This window comes from Puntigrus tetrazona, chromosome 19 (assembly GCF_018831695.1).
Source record: "Puntigrus tetrazona isolate hp1 chromosome 19, ASM1883169v1, whole genome shotgun sequence".
Classification (NCBI taxonomy): Eukaryota; Metazoa; Chordata; class Actinopteri; order Cypriniformes; family Cyprinidae; genus Puntigrus; species Puntigrus tetrazona.
Window position 1 is genome coordinate 19717665 of NC_056717.1, and position 17033 is coordinate 19734697.

At 34.1% G+C, this 17033-nt stretch overlaps 1 protein-coding gene across 1 annotated transcript; it reads left to right on the top strand.

The window, feature by feature from the left end:
• The first annotated feature begins 2851 nt into the window (after positions 1 to 2851).
• On the top strand, positions 2852 to 5860 carry LOC122323328 (CMP-N-acetylneuraminate-beta-galactosamide-alpha-2,3-sialyltransferase 1-like). The gene is made up of 6 exons (XM_043217074.1): positions 2852 to 3124; positions 3461 to 3648; positions 4296 to 4475; positions 4923 to 4968; positions 5152 to 5271; positions 5693 to 5860. The coding sequence occupies exons 1-6, from the start codon at positions 2852 to 2854 to the stop codon at positions 5858 to 5860; spliced, it is 975 nt and encodes a 324-aa protein (XP_043073009.1).
• Positions 5861 to 17033: the final 11173 nt, after the last annotated feature.

A 17033-nucleotide genomic window follows, 5' to 3' on the forward strand; every position in this document is an offset into this window, starting at 1 on the left:
AAAAATATTAAAACTCTTTGGTCAGTTTTGAGTGTGATGTTAGCGCTATAATTAGATTCAATGATCTATGATAAGCTACAGCTAAAATTGCTACCGGCAGACCTGGAAATTGTCTGAATGGATTCAAAAACAGTAAAACTGGCGGATGGAAAATGGAATAAAAAAAAAAAAAAGGGACGTGTTCCTTTAAGTACATAATTAGTGAGCAAGAATAAACCACTCTAAGTACATTATGGAAGTGCATATTTTTTCATGCTCCAGGTAAAAAAAAAAAGTGTACTTCCATTACGTACTTAAAGTTCTATTTGATTGCAGTGTCATTATGTTGTTTCTATAAAAGAAACAAAATGACACTGGAATCAAATCAATCTTGTTACAAAACCTGTTTAGTCTCCTTAAAGTTTCCAAGGAATTTCTACATAAACATCCGTGAATGAATAATGTGCATCCCTGTTCAACAAGTACAAACATACCGGTTTGTGCTGATTAATGCATGTGACGTTCACATGGTTATTTCAGTTTGATAATGAAACTCTTCATAGAATTTCAACACCTTTAAACGTCATTCTCAGACAATATGTGATTAATACACAAAATTAAAAGACGTCTGTTCCTTATGTTGTAACAATGAACTCCACCAAGAAGCAGCAATGTAACAGAATGTTTCATGATAAAGAAACAGCTAAGACAAGAACAATCCTGTTACTGTGTTTATTATAATCCCATCTAAGCATCTCATTTTTACAAATATAGAAACTTTCAGAAATATTTTCTCTATACTCTCTCTCTCTCTCTACCCATCAACTAACTTCACTTTTGAATCTAGCCTTTATCTTTAAAATCACCCACACTTGTAGAATAATAAATCCATGTATAAATCCAACAGTCAAGGAACCGATAACTCATTACACACAACATTATACATTCATTTTACAGACATTTCTGTCAACTCTAAAACCCAATATAATACACCAAAAATCACCAAAAAATAAATACAGAAAAATCCTATTTTTACAGTTTTTTCTGGAGTGCAGGTCAATATTTTGTCTGTGGACAAACTGTGTTCTTAAATAACCTAAAGCAATGTTTTGCATACTTCAACAGCAGATGATTTAACATGATCGTCTAAACAACCAAAGACTCCCCTTACTGTTAGCTGTTCAACAATTTACATTATATGCTAGATTTACACTAATTTGATGAAATTACACTGTACACTGAACAGTATAAAATAGGAGGACAGAATAATAGGGATGTATAATGACAAGATTAAACAATTTGTTACTAGTGTTAAATTCAAAACTGATATAAATACGTATTTGTTGATACAACCATGTAATTTCACCTTTCTTTTATTCAGAACTGTTTTGTCAAATCATAGTTCCACAGGATTCAAACCAGAGCTCTTTGCTTCTCAAGGACATCACCGTGAGCTACTCAACAAACCTAACCTAATTTATGAAAACCCGTAGATATGAAGCAGGATATATGTGATACTAACATTCAAAAGCATCAGTTTTCAAATCTGTCAGCATATTAATATTGTTTTGAAGTCACATGATATTCTTCAAGTAATTTTGAGAAAATTATACTTTATTAATCAAAACTCTGTAAATTAGTTTGAAAAGGAATAAAAGGTGTTTTACTGCCTAGTGTTCATTTTTTTTAGAAACTGCAAGTGATATGTACTTATTGGTAAGTAATTTGTGTCTCGATAAAAAATGCCATGAGACCAGGAAGCCAAAGACGGTGATGTCTTATTACGAATTGCAAAGGCCACCTCTGGTGGCATCATATTTCTTTTTACGAGTTATAACCAATGACACATGATTCTGCTGACCTTATGAATGTAATGGCCAAGCAGGGATGTTCAGATTAATCATTGCTGTGAAAATTTATTTACTGTTTGAATAACTGTGAAAATTAAAACATTATAATTAGTAACTTTACATGTTTTAATTAATCTGTGATCACGTTAAATACAAATTTAACTGTATAAATATTTTGACATGACCTAAAAAGACATATGGACTCTCAATAGGCTACTTTTAGCCTATTTTGAAATTGATTCACCTTCTGCAATGGCCCCTAACTAAACTGCATAATTGATCAGGATGATCACGCTCTAAAGATTCATTTTTGGGAAGGATGGTGAGTCCAGCAGCTGGTGGATTAACAGGCGTTACCAGAGGTAGGGAGGAACATGTAAAACCCCTCCTTGCTGCTACACAGGTTACAGAAATTAAACTGTTACAATACTAAACGTGCACATTAGTAAACTCTGACTCAGCACCAGCATACCAAAGGAGTCTGTGAAATACCTTTAAGGATTCTTCCATAGCAGGTAAGTCAGATTTTATAGGCTACTGAGGAAAGCAAATAAATGTCAGTTTCAAATGATGACATTACCTAAATATACATTCTACAATGATTGCAAATATTTAATTTTATAGGAAAAATATATGCATTATATAGTACTGTATAAAATGTAATCCATTTAATATATAAAACAGTTTGTTTTGTTCAGTTTGGTTTCATTGATTTCCATAGTACTTTCTGGCTATATTGTCCAAGTAAAGAGCCAAAACCATTTGGATATCAACGTTCTAAAAATATTTTCTTTTGTTTTCCACAGAATAAAGAAAAGTCACACGTTTGTAGGGTAAATTATCAAAATGTTTTAGTTTATTTTTGGGATGGACTATCCTATTAAGCACTGAGATGAATATTCATATTATGATATTCAATGTTGTATCTTGAGCATCCCAATATAAACCACTCCTTTTTTTCTATCTAGGACCATAATACTTCAGTTTGAAATGACAAAACCTCCAACATCACTGATGTAAAGATGGTGGTTTTACAACTGAGACATTTCCTCTATCTGGCAGCACTTCTGAGCTCCACTTTCACCTTCTTGTTTCTCTACTTTCAAAACTCTAAGTTGGTTTTCACCTACAATTTTTACAGTTTTGTATCTGAGAGATCTCAGTGTGCGTGCAGTATCTGTGTGGCAGACCGAGGAAACAGTAACTGGTTCAGTAAACGTTACCAACCCAACATACCACTTCTGCTTAACCGCACCAACAGTGTATTAAGTGCAAAAGTCTCCAGGTGGTGGAATGTAAGAAAGATTATTGAAAAATCAATATACAGTATTTACTTACTTTGTTGATTTACTAATTTACTTATCTAATTTGCTTCTCAAGAAACATTTCTTATTAATGCTGAAAACAGCTTTGCTATACTTAACTCATCTGTTTGATTAATACTTAACTTGATCATTGTTGATTAATATTTGAAAAAGTATTAATAGTAAAATTAAAATCTAGTATATGATTCACATAATTCACAAAGAAAAACCAATTCATGATCTTAATCTATGAAAATGTTTAAATATATTTATATAGTGGATATTATACTTAATTGTGATCATAACTGATTTAATAATATCACACAGGGGCTACAATCAAATGCCGGCAACTACACGGAGGTGGTGGATCAGCTGTTTTCTCTCTTTCCTGATAAAGAGCACTATTCGGACGCCGGTCCAGATCGCTGCAGAACCTGTGCTGTGGTGGGAAACTCTGGGAACCTGCTGGGATCCCATTATGGGCCTCTCATAGACCAATATGACTTTGTTATGAGGTTGTAAATAATATTGTCAAACCATGTCTTTTTTAAATTGCTTTAATGGAATGGATATGTTATGTATTTAATATCAGAAGCTGTGCATTCCTTAGTTAAAGGAGTAGTTAACTTAAAGGAATGGACTTTGATCAGATCAGATTTGAAGAAATTTAGCATTACATCACTTGCTTAGCAATTGTTTCCTTTGCAGTGAATGGGTGCCATCAGAATGAGAGACCAAACAGCTGATAAAAACCTCAAAATAATCACACCACTCCAGTCCATTGGTTAAAGTGTAAAGCTGTGTGTTAGGAAAAAAACATGATAAACCAACATTTCTCATCAGTTAGATTTTAGTTTACTAAATACCAAGTAAATAAATGTAATAAATACCAAGAATAACAATGACAAAAACTAAAATTACTTGAATTTACTTTTTTTTGTTTTTAAATTAAAATACAAAAATTAAACATTATTTGAAATATATATATATATATATATATATATATATATATATATATATATATATATATATATATATATATAATAGTACTAATAGTGTCAGTAATATTCTATAATACTTTCAATACTATAAACTGCCATGAGTGATGAGATCAGGCTTTTAATTTTCATTCACACCTCAAACTTCTGTGTTTTTCTTTCAGGATAAATAAAGGCCCGACGGAAGGTTATGAGAAGGACGTGGGGTCAAAGACGACTCACCGGATTCTGTATCCTGAGAGTGCCATGGACTTGGGCAACTCCACCCATCTAGTGCTTCTTCCCTTCAAGATTCTAGACCTTCAGTGGCTCATCAGTGCCTTCACTACTAAACACATCACAGAGTAAAAATTTAAAAGAATTATAAATGTACAAACACAAGACTGTAAACTAAGTGATATAATTCAATATATCACACACAAGAATGCATTTACAGTTATACATCCAGAGATCAGTTAACATGACTATAAGATCTGGAATCTCTTAAATTATATCAAATGTGATAAGCCAGGCATGAAGAATGAACCTCTGAACTGAAAACACAAGCTAACTAAGAATAAGACACACGAGACACCCACACAACACAAGCAGAAAACAAGGCTAATTATTTAAGGGATAATCAACAACAAAACTAAAAGAAAGCAAAACATGAAACACCAAAACGTCAAGATAAAAGACATGACCATAAATCTGATCTAACAAAACAACTAATCTAAAAATCTTGGAAGAAATTTCAGTGAAATTGTTTTTTCTTTTCATTTTGACCTGAATTTGTTTGTTTGTATACTCAGAACATACATAAAAGTGCCATCTACAATCAGAGCAAAAAAGGACAAGGTGAATAACACAAACCCAGTCTCCTGAAATCAAACACTCAGTCAAATTACAGATGTTAATTTCTTTTAATTTGCATGGTTTAATAATATCACCTGACAAAAATCTTGATATTGTAGACTCAAAAAATGATATTATACTTGCATGTTTTATAAATGTCCTAAATTGATCTGTTATTGTTTTCAGGTGATGATCTTCCACCCAGAATTCCTGAGATATGTCTATGATAACTGGGCAGAAGGGCATGGATTATATCCATCCACCGGTTTCTTAACACTGATATTCGCTCTTCACGTCTGTGACGAGGTAAAACAGTCTTAAACAGTGTGACAATGCATTTCAGTCATTTTTGAGGGAGTGTCTAGTTTTACAGGGATTCACAGGAATCAGAATAGAGTCCCGGGATGACAGCAAATATTTGTTTGTGGTTTTTATCATGAATATGAGTCCTGACTGTTTACACAAAGGCTTTTCAGTAAGTGTTAGTGATGAAACAAGAGGAGCTTAACATACTGTACTGCCATTTCCTAAATCTTTCAATATTACCATCCTCAATATTACTTAATAAAAAAGACTAAATTCATTTAAATTTAATATTATAAAAAACATCATTTTTTTTTATTTTTTCTCAACTAATAACAGAATAACAGATTTTTAATAATGAATAATAAAGCTTTTCTTCACAGTGACAAAGAAACTAATAACTTTGAAACAATTTCTCTTACAGGTGAATGTGTTTGGGTTTGGAGCTACGAGTGATGGAAAGTGGCATCATTATTTTGATGAAACGTTGACTTCATATGAGCTCGGCGTTCATAGTGGAAAATTTGAGAATGAAACAGTCAATCGTCTCCAACAGCAAAACAAGATTTTGATTCACAAAGGTTGGACATAAAGTAGAACACTTCAACACTCCGTGTGCAATATTACATTGCAATATTGAATATAGAATTTTGCAGATTTGCGTGGCAAAGACTTTCAGTTAAGAGTCTTATGAAAAGCAATATTACTGAATTGTCATTTGAGCAATGCCAAATGAAATTATGCCATAGGTCGGTTGATTATTTCTTTTGTTGAGCTTGTGGGGATGTTCACAGAGTAAGAATCTGTATTTTACAACCTCACTTTGTTTATAGGGATGCACCTAAATTATCGGTTTCCTGCCGAAAGAGAAAAACGGCCAAAAATTAATACTCCACTAAATATTCCGCTCAATGAATGTGCTTCCGCTCGTATAGTAGCCTACCGCACATGATTACACATTAGCTGGACAATTCGTTTAAAAAAAAAAAAAACTATCTGATTTTGATCGCATGGAAATGAATAAAATTTATGTATTGCTATTTAATATTAAGATAACACTTTACAATAAGGTTCCGTTAAGTGCATTTACTGTTTTAATGTTAGTCAAAGCATACATCTGATGATTTTAAAAAAGCATTAGTAAATGGTGCAATTGACATCAACCAAAATTAATAAATTAAATTATAAACTATTGTTCATTCTTCGTCCACGTTAACTATAGTAGTTACCTAATGAACCCTGTTGTAAAGTGCTACCATTAATATAAATTCTGTCCAGTTTTGTCGTTGTTTTATAGCCTTGTGGGGTTTTTTTATTCAGTATCATTAAAATTGTGTTACATTCTCTCATTTTCTTTCCACAACAAAAAAAAATGCTGAAAACAATTTTTGCTGATACCTTTTTTAGGATTCTTTGATTAATACAAAGTACAATTAACAACACTGATTAAATGTATTTAACAATTTAGTAGTAGACGTCTTTTCCAGCATTATAAATGTCTTCAAGGTTAGGCTACGTCTGATCAATGTAATTGTCTTGCCCCCTGGACTGTTGTGTGTTTGCTTCCCATGTGTTCCCTAATGAGTTCATTCTGTTCCAGCTATGTCTTCTTAGCTGATCCTGTGCACCTGTCTGCTCCTCGGTATTCCTGTGCACTGAAATTCCTGTCTGGTTCTACATGTGTTTTCCCAAGCTGTTGTGGATTATCTCCATTGAATTAAAGACTGTTTATAGTTTACTCCGCTGCACAACTGTTACATTAATGCATACTTGATTAATAAAATGATTCATTTCTCTCTCTCTCTCTCTCTCTCTCTCTCTCTCTCTCTCTCTCTCTCTTTTAAATCACAAATGTATTGTTATCTTTTCTTATGACAAATGTTTGAATGGTATTGTTTATGTTACATTGTTAAGCAGCAAAAACTGTTTTCAGCAAAGGTAATAATACAAAAATGTATTGAGCAGCAAATCAGCATTTTAGAATGATTTCTTAAGAATCACGTGACACTGAAGTCTGGAGTAATGCTGAAAATTCAGCTGCACACCACACATTAAATTTTTTTAAAAACGAACGTTTTACGATACTTGTTTTTACGGTATTTAATCAAATAAAATGCAGTAGTGGCTAGCAGAAGATTTGCATAAACAGCATATTGATGTAGAACATATGAATGTATTTCATTTCTTCTCACCTGTCTTTCCCGTTTTCTGTCAGCAGCTCCCTTCAAAAAATGTTGCAATCTTGGAGCTTTCCTTCTTCTGTAGAAAGATTCCACCATCACTGCTGAAAACACAGAACACTTTTTAATTAAAAACGTTATTTGTTTGCCATGAAAGACCAAAGCACGTTTGAACAAAGTTAGATTCAATTGCTTTGAGGTCGGCGTGTTAAGTGTCGTCGCCGATTAAAAGTACAGCGCACGTTTTAGTCAAACGTTAAAGTTAGACAGCTTCCAAAAAAGACATTGAAAAACCTTACAAAGCTATGAAATCCTCTAATCTACACGTAAAGATAATAAACACATACGCAAGCGCTTCAGAGTTAGCCTTAACGTTATATTGCCTGATCTGAAAACCGTTGAGATGCTAGCGGAACTTCCGAAAGATTGCAAACCATTTCCGTGACATTATTTAAACATTTAACAGACACGCTGGTTGCGTGTAAGAAAGCGTCCGGAACAGTTTAACGTGATATTTGTGTGATTTTAGGGACCAAACTCACCTGAAAGCAGTAAAAACGGCAGCGAAAGACGGAGATTTGCGGCTCGTCCGTTAGTGCCGTCGCCCCGTTTCCATGGCAACTCCCTCCGCTCCAGGATTTGAACGAAGTTCTGGTATAAAGCGCGCGCTCCCATTTAGCGCTAACGTTAACAAACCTCTTAGAATCACGTTAAATCTTTAAAAATGGCTGATCTGAAATTCGTTTTATGGTCATTCAACCAATTCGTAAGTGTAAAATGTGTGAAAGTGTATAATCACATGAGAAAATCGTCAATTTTCAATAAAAATGAAGGAAATAAGTTGGAAATAAAGCATTCGTTGGGGTAAAGGTACGTGTAGGGAGGGCTTTGTTGTCAAAATAAAGGTGTCACGCATGGCGTCTATTTAATAATTTCAATTATAATCAACATTTACACATTTAAGTTGCATGCCACGTGCAATAAGTAGTATACATAGCCGAAAAAGCTATTTGCACTCAAATAATGCTGCTATTTTCAATTAGTGTAAATAGCATCTAATTGCTGTTTACACTTGATGTAAATGCCTATACTGCCATTTACACTCCATATAGGCATTTTTGCACTTCATATATATTGTTTGTATTTTGTGTTCTTGCACTGATTCTGTCTTTTGCACTGTTTGCACACTGGGTTTTGCAGTGTTTCTACTTCCTTGCTGTTTGCACTAGTCTGCACGCTTTGCACTTTATGTGGGTAAGACACTGTCTTAGCTCAGCATGTGAGTTTTTTTGTATTGCGTGTGACTTTATGTAGCACCAGGTCTCATTTCACTATGTACTGCACATCTGTATGCAGCTGAAATGACAATAAAAAGCCACTTGACTTGCCTTGACACTTATTGTTAATAGCAGCTGCCAAAAAGCAACTTCCCCCAATCCACAATATAACACTGCCCTCTAGTGGCGCGTTGACGCAACTAGCGTTACTTGTATAGATATAGTAATATCTATATAGAACTTTACTTTTTGAAATGACTAGCATTCAAATTGAGTCATACAAATAAAATGGAATAGGCTATTAAGATTTAATCTTTTTTAATTTGCCTACTAAACACCACAAAACTATTTATATACAAAACAAATTTGTATTGCACTATAATTGAACTAATAGAAAATGTGTCCAGATGAGTTCTGGACCAGGCACGACAATTTAGCTCGCTTGATATCACTTTCCAAAAAAAACAACAAAAATGTTGACTTTGAAGAAGTATTAAATAGTCTAAAGAACCCTTTTCGTGCTAGAAAGAACCTGTTGTGCTATGGAAAGGTTCTTTGGATATTAAATATTCTTAATGGAAACATAAACCCTGCCAATGAGCTATAAGAGTGTACAACCCTGCTTCTAAAATTTGATTATAATATTTATATATATATATATATATTTTTAAATTGCAATAATATCTCACAATATTACTTTTTTCTTATTTTTGATTAAATAAGCAAAACATCTGTGCACTATAGTATTTGTATAAAGGTTTGTACAAAGATGCAAATGAGATTGCTGCTGAAATACACGCCTACTAAAAAAGTAGCATCAAAATACCATTAGAAAGTATTTTACACTGAAAACAAAACATCAACATTTTTTTTGGTGAAAGCATCAGATTTAGATGGGTTTTCAAGGCCCAAAAAAACCTCACTGAGCTTTAGAGAAAAACAAAAAAATGCTACGTAACACTTTAAAATGTTATGAAAATCATATATTAATATCCCACCAAAACCAAACTAAAACACATGGGACCGTGACGAGATTGTAGCCTTGTTAGAATGTTTTATTTATTTATTTATTTTTGTGATTCAATCTTATTTGCAGATTGCTGGCGGTTCTCGGCTAGCCGTGCATTAACGCTTATAGTAGTTTATTTATTTTCGGCATTGAACACTTTATATGAATGTTTGGCTGTTTGCTAAAAATTGTGCACGGCGTCAAAATCATTTTTTTGTAAGGTGTTGCAACCCTTTTTAGTTTCGTTCCAGTTTTCAGGGAATGAAACATCTCTGATTAATGCACATGTATGTGTACACAATACCGGTTGCCAGTAACTCCTCGTGTGACATTCATGTGGTTATTTCAGCCTGATAATGAGTTCTGATTGGTTTGAGTGAGGTATTATTTGATTATTGTATTGAAATATCCTAGAAACATCATTCTCAGACAATGTATAATCTCTACACACATTTAAAGAACAAAAAGACTTTGGTTGCTCATGCCATGACGGTAAACTCCACCAAGAAACAATATTACAGCATATATATATATATATATATATATATATATATATATATATATATATATATATACAGAATGTTTCATGATAAGGTGACAGCTAAGACAAGTCCTGTTGTTATGTTTACTTTGACCTAATTTTTTAGAAATATACATAATATCAGATATGTTTTCTCACACGCTGTTAGACTAAATAGCCTAAATCAACTTCAAAGCTACCCTTGTGAAGGTTTAGCATGAAAAGAAACTACAAAGCTGTATAGAAACGTCTTCGTTAAACAACCAAAAGCGATGTTTTTTTCATGTAGGCCCGCATTTTATCTGTCAAACTATCTTTATGGGAAAAAAAGCTTTCTTTTTTTTTTTGCACCTGAATAGAATAAAGCTGTTTGGTTTCTTTCTTTTGACAACATAAAGAGGAAACGGATACAAGAAACAAGATTTCCCTAAAGATAAACCAAAACCTGAAAAGCAACTTCTTGTTGCGATTCTTTTAAGAAGAGTGCTGTAATTTATTTGTATTTTAAGACAAAAAGCAAAGTTGTTATTATGGCTTCTAAATTAGCTTTTTTTGCATTAGCAAATTTATTTCTGCGTGGCAAAACTGAATTTTAACAATACATTTGCAATTGAATACGTAAAAAAAATTTACCTTTTGTAGATAAACCATTTTTTATTTGCCCTTTTTGTGACTTATGTCTATGTATTTTTCATTTTATTTATGATTAATTGCAATAAACTGTTTTAAATTTATATTTAAAAGTCACGCACTTCAAGCTCAGCTGGTTCATTTTGACTGATCGTGGAAGTCTTGTTATACAGTATATTCATTATATATATCATAATGAGAGGAATTAAAATCTTAACAGGCCGTAGACCATACAATAACCACATGCTACTAATATTTAATACAGTATATGACTACATATAAATATGGAAAAGCATGTGTTAACCCCCCGGAGGTGTATAGGTTAGTTTTACGTCGCAGTACTTGCAGATAAATCCAATTTATGGAGCTTGGAAAAAGGGCTGTCCTCGATTTAAGGATTTTTCAACCAGTTGCATGTGTATTAATTAAACCGTTTAACTCATTATAATGATTGCCTACAGCCTGATTAGTGCTCAAGCACACACATTAAGCTTGCCACAGCACACCGTCAGAAGTAAAACATGGAGAAAAAAAAACAGTAGGAAGCCGCATTAATATTTGAATAAACTGATGGTTTCTTTGAAATGGCGACTCGTCGTCTCTTCAGTAGTTATGTGCCTGTATGCATGTTTCACGCTGAGAATATCTGTTTTCTTATTGAACTGGTTCCTTTATGTACATCATTTAAAGATTTATCTTGGGTGCTGTGATCAACTAAATTATTTTAGGAACTTTTTTGTCTTGGAAATGTTTTGGTAACCATAGAATTTCTAATTTAATAAAAATAAAAAATAAAACTTATTTTGAGAGACCTCTTTTGATTCTAGGCCATATTGGCTCCTCAACAAAGCATGGTTTCTGTATGTGTAACAGTTTTATTAGAGTTTTCAAAGTCTTAATTGTGTTTCTGTAGCCTGCTATTATATTATGTGTTTTTCTTCAGACATTTGTAAATGATAACATTAAAAATAATTTGTTACATTTATATAGTGCTTTTCCCGACATTTAAGGTGTTTTACAATTCTATGGGGCTGAATAATTTAGATTTTAGGTTTGTGTGTGTGTGTGTGTGTGTGTGTGTGTGTGTGTGTGTGTGTGTGTGTGTGTGTGTGTGTGTGTGTGTGTGTGTGTGTGTGCACTGCCTGGCCACCTGGATTTAAATTAGCAAATAGTTAAGATTTTAAAACTGTATCATTATTGCAATATTGTTTAATGTGGTAAGTTTTGCAACAATTTTTAACCCTAACTGAAACGACCATGACGGACAATAATTTCTCAAATAACTATGTGGACAGACGTTCTCATGATCATATTTTAGGATGACAATGCCAAGACTCATCAGACTCAAATTATGAGAGATTTTAACGCTATCATACATTTACATTGCAGATTAGCCTATAGCGAAAAATACGTTACATGCCAATATTAGATCATTCTTACCTGTAAACGACTTGATGTGCAAGATTAATAGAACTGATTCAGCAAACAAACAGCATGATTTGATCCTTTCCCGAACAAATCTGTTTTATTTCGCTTTCAAAAAGTACATTACAAGACACGCGAACTATTATTCCGGCTACACAGAAGCCCCGCCCACAACTCAAAATGGACCAATCAACAAGAACCATCTGCGCGAACTTTTAGAACGTTCTTTGTTTTGTGACATCACAGTGCATGTTTGAAAAAGATCGTTTTGAGTGACATTAAAAAATCACTTGCGATTCGTTGATAGTTGAATAGTTTGCTCCTTGCTTTCTAGTGTTTATAATTTTGCACTTCTTGCATCCAGCACTAAATATATAAATATACATTTCTTTTAAAATGGTACTTTTTCTTTACTCGGAGTAATTGCTTTACTCCTGAGAGAGAGGAAAAAGTCACCAACAACCCCTCAGGTGAAGAGGAAAATACAGACCAGAGTGATGTACCACCTCTGAGGAGTTGTGATGGTAAATTAATTTCAATTTTATGAGAATAACAAACTTTATTACATGTTCTGCCACTTGTCATCTAGATTAAAATACATTCAACAAAAAAAAATACATTAAACAGTTGTCACAAGTTCACGTTTATCATGTTTTTACACAAAAACTGAAATTCCTTACATCACGAGGTGAATATTAGATGAGGTTTAAATCAATGTAATGTCTGAAAGGATCTAGTCATAAATTTACATAGTAATCTGTGAATTACCAAGTAATATTCGAATGCCGTAAATGATATTTGAGCAACAACAAAAAAGAAATATAGAAAGCAATGAGTCCAAAAACTTCTTTCATCATTTAAGCTCAGTTGCAGTAGGCCTAATATGGGAATAATATGGAATAAATCCATTAATATATTTATTACATTTTTAATATTATCTGAATGAAACAATCATTTGGTTCATATTATTCCTCCCTTTAGACGGAGAAGCCGATGATGACTGGAGTGAAGACCTGTCACAAGAGGAACCTATGAGTGGTCTCCTTGAAGTCGATAATGACCAGAGCGAAGACCTAACACTGGAAGGACCAATCACCGGTCAAACTCAAGTCGATGATGATGACTGGAGTGATGACTTTCAAAATTTACTTGGTGATTTGTCTGAATGGAGTGCCGATGTCCTCCGTGCTCTCAACAGTGTTACGTTCGACTCCATCCAAACTCCAGTTGCACCTGACTTTAGTGATGACATCCACGAAACTACAGTCTGTTCCACGTCCAGCTGTAGTGAAGACGTCCTTCAGTCTACAGCCAGTGACACGTCCAGCTGTAGTGAAGACGTCCTTCAGTCTACAGCCAGTGACACGTCCAGCTGTAGTGAAGACGTCCTTCAGCCTACAGTCAGTGACACGTCCAACTGTAGTGAAGACGTCCTTCAGCCTACAGTCAGTGACACGTCCAACTGTAGTGAAGACGTCCTTCAGTCTACAGTCAGTGATACGTCCAATTGTAGTGAAGACGTCCTTCAGTCTACAGTCAGTGATACGTCCAGCTGTAGTGAAGACGTCCTTCAGTCTACAGTCAGTGATACGTCCAATTGTAGTGAAGACTTCCTTCAGTCTACAGTCTGTTCCACGTCCAGCTGTAGTGAAGACTTCCTTCAGTCTACAGTCTGTTCCACATCCAGCTGTAGTGAGGACTTCCTTCAGTCTACAGTCTGTTCCACGTCCAGCTGTAGTGAAGACTTCCTTCAGTCTACAGTCTGTTCCACATCCAGCTGTAGTGAAGACTTCCTTCAGTCTACAGTCTGTTCCACATCCAGCTGTAGTAAAGACTTCCTTCAGTCTACAGTCTGTTCCACTTCCAGCTGTAGTGAAGACTTCCTTCAGTCTACAGTCTGTTCAACATCCAGCTGTAGTGAAGGCTTCCTTCAGTCTACAGTCTGTTCCACATCCAGCTGTAGTGAGGACTTCCTTCAGTCTACAGTCTGTTCCACGTCCAGCTGTAGTGAAGACTTCCTTCAGTCTACAGTCTGTTCCACATCCAGCTGTAGTGAAGACTTCCTTCAGTCTACAGTCTGTTCCACATCCAGCTGTAGTAAAGACTTCCTTCAGTCTACAGTCTGTTCCACTTCCAGCTGTAGTGAAGACTTCCTTCAGTCTACAGTCTGTTCAACATCCAGCTGTAGTGAAGACTTCCTTCAGTCTACAGTCTGTTCCACATCCAGCTGTAGTGAGGACTTCCTTCAGTCTACAGTCTGTTCAACATCCAGCTGTAGTGAAGACTTCCTTCAGTCTACAGTCAGTGGATTTCCCAAAGACACATGACCTGGAAAAGATCCGCAGTAACACCTGGACCAAAGATGGCTTATCAAAAGGTGAGATCTTCAGCAAAGGACATGTATACATCTGAAGCATACAAAATAAACATTCCATGTAAATTTGAGGTAATAATCTTTCTCTTTTATCTGCACAGAATGCTGCGATATTATTTGTCGCTGTCTGCAGCTTGACCCGAAGCAGCGGATTGAGCTGAAGAACCTCAGTCTCCACGACTGATTCAGTGTGACAGGAAACCAGTGCTGCTTCCAGCCCCCAGAAAATCACAGAAGTGGAGAAATGTACCTGATGGAAATATTCAGGGCTGTTCCGGTCCTCAGCCCAGAGCTGTTTAATAGAAATTATATATAGATGAGATAGATAAATAGATACCATAGTTACGTAGACATATAAGATAAGTTAGACATAAGATAAGATAGGATAGACATATAAGACAAATATAAGAAATGTATATACAGTAGATAGAGATAAGATAGATATAAGACAGGATAGACGTAATATAGACATATAGGATAAGCTAGATATATAATGATGATAGATAAGATAGGATAGGATAGACATATAAGAGAAATATAAGAAATACATACACGGTAGATAAAGATAAAACAGATATAAGACAGGATAGACATAATATAGAAATATAGGAAAAGCTAGATGTATATAATGATGATATATAAGATAGAATAGGATAGATAGACATTAGATAAGATAAACAAGGTAGAGATAAGACAGACATAAGCTAAAATAGGATAGATATATAAGATAAAATAAGATATATACATACAGTATAAGGTTGATAAATAGGATAGACATAGAAAAGACATATATAATAGATGAGATACGTTTACTTTGTTTGAAGATTTGAAATAAAGATTTTGAAAAAATATCACTTTTGTGTCAATCATCAGTCTCAAATCATCAAATCATCAGTTCTTACTAAGAATATTGTATATATGTAGAATACAAACAGATCTTGGAATTTGTTGTGGGTTTTTTTTTGTTTAACTTGTTATACTGATTTTATCAATGAATAAATAGTATAAATAAATAGTAGCTTAGTGAAGAGAAATAAACAGTCACAAATTATAATACAACAATACATACAAAATGTACCTAATTAAAAAAAACCTCAAGAACTGAAGGAAAAATGATATTGTATAAAGTTAGACTGAAACAGTGCACACAATTACAGTAATAGATCCTTGCTTGCTGTTTACTGTCCATGAACATTCGTTTTTAAAGCACAAGAATTAGGAGAACATGCCAACGCCGCATAAAAGAAAGGTTGATATAAATCATGTTTTCCACAGGCTCTGCATAACATTTCAAATAAAGCCTCACGGAAGGCAATTGTCACAATACAATCTTATAAAACCAAATAAAAATTCAATAAAATAAAAATAAAACTCTTAACAGCAATATTGGAGATACAGTTAAGCGCCCCTTTATAGGGTATCAGGTGTCCTTCACACTTAATGCAGCCAGTATCTGAACAAAGTATCTCTCAAAAAAGTATTTCTCTAAACAGTATCTCTTAAAAATAAAGGTACAAAATGTGTCACTGGGACGGTACCTTTTCAAAAGATACATGTTTGTACCCAAAGGATTCATTTTGGTACCTTCAAGTTACATATCAGTACTTAAAGTGTACATATTTGGACCTAATAGATACAAAAGTGTACCTTTTGAAAAGGAAGTGCCCATGTGACCCTTTTGTGCCTTTCTTTTTGAGAGTGAAAAATGGCTTACTCTTTTATACTTTGGGAAAACTCAATAGAAGTATTCAATGTCATTTTCAATATCATGACCAATTAGCTTCATGGTTAGTTACAAAGAAGACGTTTTCAGACCTGTTCTACAGTACAAACACAGGAAATGTTAAATATTCAAGGTTCGTTAAAAATTGTAGAAACTTGGCGGTGTGTCTGATTAAAACACTAAGCAGCGCCAGTCCTTTGCTTTCTTTTATTCCATTGATGAGAAGAATCAAATCTTTAGCAATCAGCATACGATGCAGTCAACAGAGTCACATAGTGTAGGACTACCACGATGAACATGATGAATAACAGGATAGACAGAATGGAAAGGATGGTTTTTCAGTCACCACAAACAATATAAAAAGAGAATTAAACTCAAACAACTACAATAAACATTATTTACTCAATCCACATAAGGATTAAATATCTAAAGTGAAATTACCAAACAAACTTAACACATCCTAAGGAAAGGATTCAAGGACATGGTTGGGTGCCCATTCAAACACCCACACCTCACCAAGGCAAAAAGGGGACAAAGGAAGGAAGTGAGGTCTATTTATAGACCTCAACCAGGGGGAATATGGGTAATGTAGTGTGCCATATATGGAGTTGCTCTTAAAGGTGAATT

What these genes read in the sequence shown, in the direction of transcription:
- LOC122323328 (XM_043217074.1), top strand. Translation starts at nt 2,852, where the DNA reads ATGGTGGTTTTACAACTGAGACATTTCCTCTATCTGGCAGCACTTCTG. An exon ending in TCAGAGCAAAAAAGGACAAG is followed by an intron (nt 4,969 to 5,151) that starts GTGAATAACACA and finishes TATTGTTTTCAG; the next exon opens with GTGATGATCTTCCACCCAGA. An exon ending in CTCTTCACGTCTGTGACGAG is followed by an intron (nt 5,272 to 5,692) that starts GTAAAACAGTCT and finishes TTTCTCTTACAG; the next exon opens with GTGAATGTGTTTGGGTTTGG.